Source organism: Protopterus annectens, chromosome 5.part0 (assembly GCF_019279795.1).
Source record: "Protopterus annectens isolate FY-2018-M chromosome 5.part0, PAN1.0, whole genome shotgun sequence".
Classification (NCBI taxonomy): Eukaryota; Metazoa; Chordata; order Ceratodontiformes; family Protopteridae; genus Protopterus; species Protopterus annectens.
Genome location: NC_056735.1, coordinates 1813583196 through 1813595289, shown reverse-complemented (window position 1 = coordinate 1813595289; position 12094 = coordinate 1813583196). Strand labels below are relative to the sequence as shown.

At 35.7% G+C, this 12094-nt stretch overlaps 1 protein-coding gene across 1 annotated transcript in view; it reads right to left on the bottom strand.

Annotated features, from left to right (window-relative positions):
• Positions 1–12094, bottom strand: part of IMPG2 (interphotoreceptor matrix proteoglycan 2) — a 1485782-nt gene that overhangs the window by 415346 nt on the left and 1058342 nt on the right. The window contains exon 16 of the mRNA XM_044072040.1: positions 11519–11738. Within this exon, the coding sequence (XP_043927975.1) occupies positions 11519–11738 (220 nt within the window). The remainder of the gene's footprint in view (positions 1–11518; positions 11739–12094) is intronic.

The window sequence follows — 12094 nt, the reverse complement described above, 5'->3', positions numbered from 1 at the left end:
AATCCATATCAAGAGCTATACCCTAACTGGAAGAATTTTACCTTTCTAATAGCTTCTTGTTGATCGGGCTCTGCCATTGATTTCTCTCTGATCTTGAATTTTCTTTGTAAATTTGAATTACAATATACTCAAGAGTTTCTGCATTTTCTAAACATTCCTTCATTCATCTAAAAAAGTCACTACTGTTCCCAGAACTCAGTCTTTCTCTAACTGAAGGTTAAATCATAGACTTCCTAGTGACTAGGAGTTGGTTGCACACATGAGGCAATGAGCACACTTTTCTGTTTCTCAGGACATTATCCTTTTGCTATTAGATGGACTACATTCAGTTCAATATTTCAGAGTTTCCTCATTAATAAAGCAAGTTATTTGAAAAAGCATAAGAATTAGATTATTGAATCCATAGAAAGTAAAATGTTGTCATCAAACATTACTTTAAGAGATAATTTCAATAAGAACAAACATGATTTCTTAATAGACATTCAGTGCAAGCTTAAAACTAAACATAATATCTAATCAAATTCTCTTCGGAACACAAACTGGAACTAAATATACAGAATGGGCCTTTATTTCATCCAAACAACTAGCAAGTCTATTCAAGTTAAATTATAGTTCAATTAGTAGTGTGTAAATTAATAATAACAGAGTACGTTATACTCAGCCTTCTGACATTTTGTCTGCCTTCTATGGCACTTATAAGGAAATATACAATATATGCTTTTAGCAACCCACACATACATAGATACATGTGATATTGTGTAATTTTTAGACTACTTTACTCCAAGCACTCTTTCAAAAGAAAAAAAAGTCTATTAACTAATAATTTTCTATACAAGAACTCTTTGATACAATTACTGTTCATAAATCTGACATGGCCATGGAGCAAAATGAACTTGATGCTTCTTTTTATAAAATATGCAAACACCAGCAATTTCTAATATGATTCCAATTATTCAATAATATTAAACCTCATAGCATTGCAGATGATTATTTAACCCAATCTAAAATAATATTCATCTGAAAAATCAATTCAGACATTTTATCTATCAAAGATTAACACTCCATCTGCCTTATTAATCTCAGTATACAAATTATGCAACTATTCTAGCTAGTCAGTTTTGACTGACTGCAGACCAAGACATAGGAATTCCTAAAAACAATTAACCACAAGATAATATTATTAAGTTACCAATGGTTCTGCATCTTAATGCAAATAATAGTGAGTAACAAACATCGTTTGTTTTAGTACTAATACAGTTTTTTACTTCATGTGCCCATTCTTTTTTATGTGTTAAAAATCGGTTTACTTACGTAGTATACTCAAGCAAGTGTGATCTTAAATGATTGCAGTTTCACATATTTTGTAACAGCTAATTCTCAAAAGTACTTGAAACTCTGACTGGAACAATGAGGAGTGCCCTTTATCACCTTATATTTCTATAGTTTCAATGGAACTGTTATTCACTATGTCATTAAAATTCTCAAAATTGAAAGAATACAATTTGGCAGTTTTGTTACTATAATTATCATTTTAGCTGATGAGATTCTGTTATATTTTCAGAAACACAATTTAGCACTCCCTCTTATGCTGAAAATAAACAAGGATTAAAAACAAAGCAAAGATTTACAAATGTACATGCTTTAGAAAAATTTATTCTCCACCCACTTAACAACTCTTCTGTACAAATAAATTCCTTTTTAAACTCATTTAACCTTATCTATAAATATCTCATTAAACAAACTAAAGTATTTATAGGTTAAACCTAAATAAGATATTAATTATTTATTGGTACTAATTTAAATTTAATTGTAAGTTATATAAAAACAGATCTATTAAACTAAATCAAATTAAAATGTGGCTTCTTACTGAAATTGTCAATAATAAAAATTAATATGTTCCAAGACATTTGTATTTTTGCAATAATTCAATGTTATATAAAGAAATAATTAATATCGTATTTTAAAATTCTTGTGGCAAAACAAAAAAACAAGAATTAATCTAAAAGTTATTTCAGATCACAAAAATAAAGGTGAACTTAACTTCAGAATCTCAAGCTATTTTAGACTTTCTAGAGTGGTCAAACTATTCACTCTAACTGACCGTTTTATTATCTCAGTGGAAAACATTCCACTGTGGATTATATCCATAGCATTCGGTCAGGTGTAATACTTGTGAACATTCACCATTCGTAAAGTTTATTCATCAACAATTTATATTGTTACAGAATGCATAACTGACTCCCACTGGCTTTCTGGGATGCAAAAGCTATCATCACCTGGCTCTGTGTTATATGAGAAGAATGCAACTGTAGACATGTATCACATTTTATTTATCTGTTTATACAATTTTTTTGTAGCACTATACAATTGTTCCTGGATTTGTTATTAAATAGTTTAGTGAATTCATCAGTTATTAAAAATAAAAGCAGTTGTAACTGGCATGCCTACATACTAAGTGTGTTTATATATTGGGCCAGATTCCATAAGAGTTACTCTCAGTGCTTGTCTGCCTTGATTCTGTGTAGGTAACTTGCTAAGACCAAACTATAAACATGTTTATTATGGGGACCTGATTCCAAAATACCTGCTCTCAGCCTGTTCTCAGTGTAAGTAGTCACTTACACTAAGAGCAAGTCTTGAAATCAGGGCCATTACCATGCAGACTATAGCTATTTGCATTTTTTTAATTTCATCTTGGGTTACATTTTTATGCTAAGAATTGGTTAAAACCAACCACAACCACCCTGCTACAGGCCCCATGAGGAGCTCAGTGTCTCCCCAGTCTAACACCACTCTAATTAACTGGCTGCAATAACACCTTTATCTGTAACCCAGCCAGTGGATACACTGTTATACGAAAAGTGCAGTCCGGGTATGAACTGTGTGCAAACACAAACAGCTAAAGTTAACTTTGTGTATGTGTCTACCTGTTTGAGCTAATATTCATTATCCCCTGGAGAGCACTCTGCTTTGGCTTGTAAGCAGCCCCCCCCCCCCCCCCCACACACACACACTCATCTTCCAAGTCTCTTTTATTCCCTTCTGTTAGCAAATAGTATCCATAACTGATCAAATACTGTGTGTGTTTAATTTAATTGAGACAACAGTAGCCTACAAATACAAAGTTATGCTGTTTTTTCTACCTGATAAATTGTTAAGAAATGACTTACAGTTTCACAGCAGTTCTTTGTCAATTTTGATTGTTATTCTTAAACACGAACTTGTCTTTGCCTGGATCCTGGCTCATTAACAGCAGTACAAAATAACTCCAACCCACACTTTTGTTTCCCACTCCCCCTTCCCTGTTTATTACCTTAAGCCAATCCCAAAGTTAATAAATATTACCTGTGGCAGGCACCATTTTAGATTTTACAAAGCTGGACTGGGTCTGAAGCACTAATAGCTCCCTTCCAATCAATATCTTAGAAAACCTTTATTACCTGATTTGACTTACTAAGTCCCTTACTACTCATTAAAGAGTACCTCAGTGGAAAACTGCTCAAGAAAGCTTAATGCTTTATGTGTGGGCCCTTGAACGCTAAATGTCTTACCAGGGCATAAAAGTGAAATTTACTCTCATATCCTTAAAACTATAAAATTTAACAAACACAATTCTTTAGACAAATTGTTATAAAAAGGAGGAGAGGAACCTAAAAGAAAGTAAGAAAGAACCTACTTTTAGCTCCAGTGCACTCACACAGTATACACAGACCCTTACTACCTCGTGGTCTGGTTTGGTCCTGCTGTGCTCGGGCTTGCTCCGCACCCCACCCTGCCCCCTAATCCCACACACCCCAGTGGTGCTAAATATATAGTGCTACAACCACACACCCCTCTTTTTTCAATCAATCAGCTATAGCCAAGTCATCAATAGTCTCTCCAGTACTTAACCTTTCTAGCCTATCTTAAAAAGTTTAAACTGGGGACAAGTCAACCACAATAATCCCAATGAAACCACTTAAAATACTACCACTGTACTCTCTGCTACCCTTTCTGCTTGTCCCATATCTTCTTACTACCTATGAATATAATATATACCCAGGTTTCCACTACCCAAAAGGCCAAACCTCCACTTTTATAGCTCCACACAAGCTTGAACAATTAATATACCCCTCCCATCTAACTCCTTACTTACTAGGTATCAGCTTCCCATTAGAACAAGATATGCCAACCCTAAAACCAAAATATACAAAAGTGTATTAATTAAAATTTGGAAGCTCACAATCAGATTACAATGCAACTTGACAATGGATGGAGATATCCATCCAAATCCTGGCCCAACCTCATCCACTGGGTCTAGGTCATTTACTAACTGTCCCACTGCTACACAAATCTTAGACAAACCCCCAACTCACTCTTGATCAGTCACCTAAATATCAGAAGTGTAAACAATAAGATTCAACACCTACATGGCCTCTTAGATGGTCTTTCCCCAGACATACTATGCCTTACTGAAACCTGGCTAAAACCTTCTACTTCAGATAAAGAAGTTATACCACCAGGCTATAACATCCTAAGGCTTGAGTGAACCAATAGAAAGGGAGGGGGTAGCTGTTCTGTACAGATCCATGCTTGAAGTGTCCAATAATGCCCTGCAAACATTCCTGTTTGACAATGCTGAAATTCTTATCACTAAGCTCCACATTAATAAGAACAAATGCATAAATCTCGTCTGTGTGTATAGTCCCCAAGACAATAACATAAATACCCCTGAAGATATCCTACATTGGTTATTCAGCAATTAACCTCAAGAAACCATTGTACTTGGGGACTTCAGCATAGACTGGAACAAGTGTTCCTCAGAACCCCCCACTCATCACATAAACCTTTATGGATTTTCATAGGTCATATCCTCCCCCACTAGGATCAGGAAACCCAACAATAAAGCAAGTATTCTGGATTGGATTCTTGTTAACACCCATCCCCTCAAATACAAGAGTGGGACCCTACCTGATGATGTAAGTGATCACCTCCTAACCTATTTAATCAGGCAAAAGGCTGATATGCACAACCAGTCAATTTTTAACACAATAAGGGACAATAAGAATTTCAACTGCAAATATTTACAAAATGATCTCAAATCTTGCAATTGGTGAGTTCTAAAACAATTACTACTTGAAGAAGCAGTAAAATACATTAATACCAAATTCCTATCCATCCTTGACACCCATGCACCAGCACGGACTATTAGAACCAAAACAAAAGTTGCTTCTTGGCTCTCAAAAGAAACCAGACATAAAATGCTACTTAGAAATAGGGCTATGGCCACTTTGAGGACCATAACAAAACCCATAGATCAAATTAGATACAGACAGCTAAGAAATAAAACAAAGAAATCCACCACATTAGACAAGAAAAGCTATTACTGTCATCTACAAGTTTTGGGTAGGTATAAACAAACTCCTTAGTCCAAGACATTCCTCCACTCCTACCCCATTGGATTCTAGCCAAAAACCCCAGCAGAAATTGCCAATATCTTTAACAGCTTCTTTACAACAACTATCCAAAACCTAGCTAACCAGTTATCCCCTGGATGCCCATATTCCCCGGCCACTACACCCTGCTCCCAACTCCCCTTTAACTTCAAGCCAGTTTGCACATCTTTGGTCTGAAAATTACTTAAAAAAACTAAAGCCTACCACCCTGTCAGCTGAGCTCCACCCTGTAGAATATCTACAAAAAGCTGTAGATGCCATAGCATACCCCATTACTATCCTGATCAATAGAACTATAACTGAAGTTTCCATTCCCTCCGTCTGGAAGATATCCCATGTCATCCCACTCCATAAAGGGAGCAGCTCTACTGAACTTTCAAACTATAGACCCATAGCTATTCTGTCACCCTTGGCTAAAATTATGGAAAAATACATCCACAATCAACTTCTGAATAGTCTTAACCATAATAATCTTCTAGCCAACACCCAACATGGCTTTAGACCATTTCATAGTACAACCTCAGCCCTCCTCGCCTTCTCTAACATCATTAACCAACACCGAAACAATAATAAACTTTCCTCTGCTATCTTTCTCGAGCTTTCAAAAGCCTTTGATATGGTAAACCACCAAATACTCATAAACACTTTGAAATCCATCTCCCTAGAGGACCAGGCCATCCAATGGTTCCAATTGTATCTCAGTGGTAGACAACAGGCTGCATGGCAGAGCAAACTATCCACCCTTTTACCCATCACCCTCAGAGTATCCCAAGGATCCATACTAGGTCTACTATTATTTTACATTTTCATTAATGATTTGTATAAGGTCATCCCAAATACAACATGCATTCAATATGCGGATGACTTCACTTTAGTATGCTCTGACACTTCACCTACAGAGTTGCAGATTCTATCCCAAAATACTTTTAACACAGTTGAAACGTGGCTCCTTAACCATCATCTCATGTTAAATCCTAATAAAACCAAACTGCTGCTTTTCTCCCCCACTCACAGGTCTGCCCCTAAAACCTTTACATTAAAATCCAACAATGGTACCATTATTTCCCCAGATTCCTCAACCAAACTGTTAGGAGTTATAATAGATAATAACCTTAAGTTTGATCTGCATATCAATAAAACTATTAAAACAGTTAAAAAGCTTGGCTTACTATATAGGATCAAGCCCTTCCTAACACCATTAGCCAGAACTGTAATTACTCATACACTTCTACTCTCCACCCTTCTCTATGCTTCCCCTCTATTTATAAACCTCAGCAAAACTGACCTTAATAAACTTTCTACCAGCTACAATCACATTGCTAGATTTGCTACCGATGCAGCCTTCAGAACTCATCAGTGTCATAACCTAAATCTACTAGGATGGCTTGAACTGCCTAACCTACTTCAGGTTAACCAACTAATAGTTGCACACAAGATCCTGTACCAACCAGATAATACACCCATACTTAAAAACCTCATCACCCCCTACAGTAACCTTAGCACACTTTGTTCATCTGAAAGACTACTAGTTCAAACTCTCAAATCCAACAACACAGCCGGTAAATCTCTATTTGCTAACTCTGCTGGCAAAACTTGGAATTCTCTTCCTTCTAATCTTACATCTGAACTCTCTCTACCTCAATTCAAGAAAAGTCTGATTCAGTACTTTAAAAAACAATGGCTATGTCCTTGTCCTAATCCAGACTAACTCTAACCATCACTCGTGTACAGATGGAGGACTTTTGCCTACACTTTATTGTTTCTTAACTTATAAACCCTATGATCTCCTTGGATCTACTACCAGGTTAGCCTACTAGGCATTCAATACCCTATCATTCTTAAAAACACTGTCTAGAATTTTCCATCTGAGTAAAATGTAATAATTTGTTTGTGTACCTGTTTTTGTTTGTTTACATCTGTGTAAAAATCATTTTATTTGTGTTTTATTTTGTGTTTTAAAATGTAACAGTTTGTTGAATGTCTTTTTGGGGCTTTTCTCCCTGGGCCCTCCGCTGAAAATGGACATGTATCCAGTTGGACTATCCCGGTAAACAAATGTAAAATAAATAAATTAATAATAAATAAATAAAAAGCCAATAACTCTCTTTTAACTTGTGGTATAACTTTAGTAAAATGATTTATTTTCACATAATTAAAAAAAATGAAATAAGAGCTATAGAAAGGAAATTATAGAATGTATTCCACATAACAAATTCCAAACAATTATAAGATCTAAAGAAATATTTCCTAAAGTATGGAAACTTTTCAAATGAGAATGTTATAAATGAATATCCTATGCAAATATTCTGTCTTATTTAATTGTAAAATATATCTAATGGTATATGTCATTATAACTACTGCCTCTCTACACTTTATGGCCTCAGGAAGTTGAATTTACCTAAAGCTTTGTGTTTCCCTTTAATTACTGCTACTGCTTTTAACCACGGGGAATTATGATCTATTATGATTATTATTATTATGATCTGAATGCTTAGACTAATACTTTAATGCCCATTATTCATGTTAACTAACTCTGTTGATGAGTTTTTCTATGTTTACCAGAACCCTGTGAGCTAAATTATGTACTTGTTTACTTCTGGGAAAACACTTTTGATAATAACATTGTTTAAGGATATTAAACAATACAAATTGTTATTATTAAAATACTGTCACAAGATAGGTTAAACAAATGTATGGAAAATGTTAACAATCACGTGTGTGTCAAATAAGAACATCTATGTAAACACAGACAGAAAGGTTGCCATGATCTAGACATTTCAACTAGATCTTATTAATTTTTTTTTAACCTGTGGGAAAGCCTTATTTTCCCAGTAAAGGCATCATCATCCTCCTGTAAATTACTTAAGATTAAGTTTAGAACAGACAGGGTTACTTCTCCAACATAGGGAATATATTTTTATTCTCTTAGCTTCCCACTGAGTCCCTTCCCAAATTCAAGTACTTCTCCAGATCATTTTCAGATCTGCTGAATACTCCCTTTTTGAATGCATGCATTTCGACTAAAATCTGCACAAGGTGAAAACTGCTGATCACTCCAATCAGAATCTGCAGAGAACTTCCAATTTCCCTGTGGATTGCCTGCAACCAAATATCTGTTTATGAATTACTCCTCAGAACACAAAACATGTATATCATTTTTGAATTATTGGTCACTCTTTCTCTTTCTCTACCTCTCCAGACAATCATACCTATTTACTTGGATCTATATTAGTTTGCTGTAATTGCACTGCAGTGAACACGTATTCATTGACCCTAATTCAGCAAAAATCATTTTGGCAATTCGCTGAATTTACTGAGAACAAGGAAATACTTGCCCTACAGCACATCCAAGATTGCACTACAGTGGAGAAAATGGCAAAGTTGTGTTATAGGGCAATTACTTCCTTGCCCTTAGTAAATTCAGCGAATCACTGAAACAATTTTCGCTGAATTAGGGTTGATGAATAGATGTTCACTGCAATGCAGTTGTAGTGAACTGATATAGACCCATTTACTTGACACATCATCCCCAGTTGTCCTTAATTTCATTGATTATGGCAGATGTATACCATCATTTACTAATTTACAGAGAGAGTAGCCAAAACATTGTCCTGCACAAAATCCCCGTCAGACTATAATATAAATTAAATTCTGGAATGCTTAGGAGATCTCATGTTTTTAATCTCAGTGCCATTAAGTGGTTCAAAAGTTATCTGGAAGTTACTGATTGATCCTATGGAATAGTGATATCTCACAATCACTGCTTGTTGCTGTTGAAGGCTTTCAGGAATCTCCTTTTTACTATTTTTATAAATGGCAAGGTCTGTCAATGGGAAGAAGCAAATAAGTACAGTTCTCTAGGTAACTTATTGTAGTAGTAGATTTTGAAATAGAGGACTGTTAACAGTAATTCTTATAGATGGGATGCATCTTACTAAGGATACTGTACATCAATCCATATTACAAAGCTTCGGTCATCTACTTCAAGTTCCATATATCTGACCCTAGCACGAGTGGACATGCCAGTATAAGTTGATGAATGGACGTGCCAAAACTCAGAGTTTCTTGCTCCTAAAATAGGAGACTGAAGCCTTTTGCTTTAAGAACCTCAAAAACATTGCTTGACTATGTTATTATTAACCAATTACAGTCTGACAACTGTATACATAATACTGTCTTCAAAACCAGCACACAGCTAAGCAGGCTCTGTAAACTTCAGTCATTTCTGTCCTGTGGAGTTCGGTTACCTCCTGCTAATACTTACTTACTCCCTTGGCACATTTTCTAAGTAACATGCACTCCCCTTTACTCAATAAGCTCAAGCTGGTGTACAATGTTGCAGATATAGTTACTGCAGGACAGCACTCCAGAACACACCGCCACTCAGTCTTTCATAGCATGAGATGATTGGAGGACATCTAGCAAATGTTCCTAATTCAGCTGACATTTTATCACAAACTCCAGTCCACTCTCATGTGTATTGCTTTGGCTAATATGCTATTGTGGCACAATATGAACAGAGTAGATAAAACTTTTACTGGGCATTTAGCACAAATCCCCAAAATAAGACACGTGACCCACATTTAGTTATGGCTTGAGCAGCTGACAGAGCTGGGCAGAGAGGATAAAACAAGCACCCAATGTTGGCATACCCATTCTAGGGGGATGAAGGTTATTGTGGCTGCACACTTGGGTGACACCTAGTGGGAACAGTAGGTGTTTTATCCATGGAGTAGCAGCCAATGAGTATATGTTGTCAATGTGCATCTGCACATAGCGGAGGGAGCATAGTGGCTCGCAGCATATAGTGGAGCTCAGAGAGCCATAGATAGGGAGGGGGTGCTCTACCTAGGGGGGATCAGCTGTACTGTAGTACCCACAAGCTTGTACACTCCCTACCACCTGACTCTCACCACTCAGGAGTGAATGGGACAAGTGAGCTATAAGGCTTAGCCCAAGTATAGCTGGCAGTCACCACATGGAATGAAAGGGATGAGTGGGTACAGGGAGAGAACCATTGGCCTGGTCCTGTGAAGGAAATAAAATCCCCAAACTAAGCAATATATACAGATATTCTTAGTGTACAGTACATAGAAGAACTTACAGCATGCTTTAAGATGCAGCCCTTAAAAGAAGGACTTTAATTTATCTTTGAAAAAATACCTTAAAGTACACCAGAAGTATTAGCTTAGTCTGACTTCGTATCATTTCTTTTTTAGCAATGCAATTCTAAACTATATTTCTTAAGTGTTAATAATTCTCTCTTAGTCCTTTGTGGACTTCTGAAACATATTATAAGCTATTTGTATCAGTTATAGCCACGTGTGCCATTCTCTGAAATGTTATCACAACTTATCTGTATGTCTCTGTTGTACATGTACTAAAAATGTACCTGTTATGCTTATAATCATAAACTCTCTGAAAATTACTGAAAATCATACTATTTCTATGCTGTTTCATAACATTTTTATTTTAGCTACCGGCCATATTTATGTGTACCTCAGTTTCTGTTACCTGATCTCTATTGCATATATCATACCTCCATGTCCACAAATAAGTATAACATCTAATAGCGTATTAAATTAGCATTTTCTGGGCATAGCTGATATATGTTATAGTCTCTTTGCACACTGGTCTAAATCATACTGCATGAAATCTCAAAATGTTCTTGATGCATATAAACATTAGGTACTCTAATGTTACAGTGGGTTTCTTACCAGGCCTCCACTGAAAGTAGAGACTTCACAGCTAGATAATCCCAGTCAACAAATGTGCATATATACAAATGCTTGTCCCGTCATAACTCTCATTAAGCTTATTTTGCTGAGGAAAAGTATTAATTAACCATAGCCTTAAAGTATTTCATTGACCTTGAATTACATATTTCAACACTCCTCCAGCTCTTGACACTTGTACCTACCTGATCTTCCAAAAAGATAATTTTTTTTTTTAATATACAATCACTGACAAAGGCTATTCAACTCAAATGTTTAATTTATCTTAATTAAACAATTTAATGAAAGAAAAGAAGAGACAAAAGATCTCTGATAGCTTTCTAAGCCTAAATTAGAAAATTGTGTTACCTGATTCCACATCAAGGGAATATTTATCTATGGCAAGATTCATTGTTTGATATGCAGTATTACAAAAATCTTCTAGAATGAGATAAACAGCACTAGTGACACTTCGAGGTACAGGCTTAGCAAACTTCATTCGGCTGTTTACCACAATGCTGCCATTCCGAAAATTGAGAATTTCGAGGTTTTCAAAGCCTGAGAGATTAGACTGCAGGTAGGGGACCAGCTGAAAAACAGAAAAACAAGCATGCAATAACTCTGAATACTATGCACTCACACATGTTACTTCAAAGTCATCTTCTACAGGTTGTGATTTTTTTCTAAGACAAACTATGTTTGGATTACAAAAATTAACATAACTGCAATGTGGACCCTATCCTCTAAAAGACAGTCTTCGTATCAGAAATGTATTATGAGGTTGCTAGAAATAGGTTCACAGTACAAAAAATGTTAAATTTATTCATAAAATATGCTTTACAGATATGCAGTATATTTATGAAATACTTTATTTATTTAATTTGCATTTACTTACCAGAAATATAGACTAGTATAATCCATTTTACCCAGACCCCTGGCCAAAAG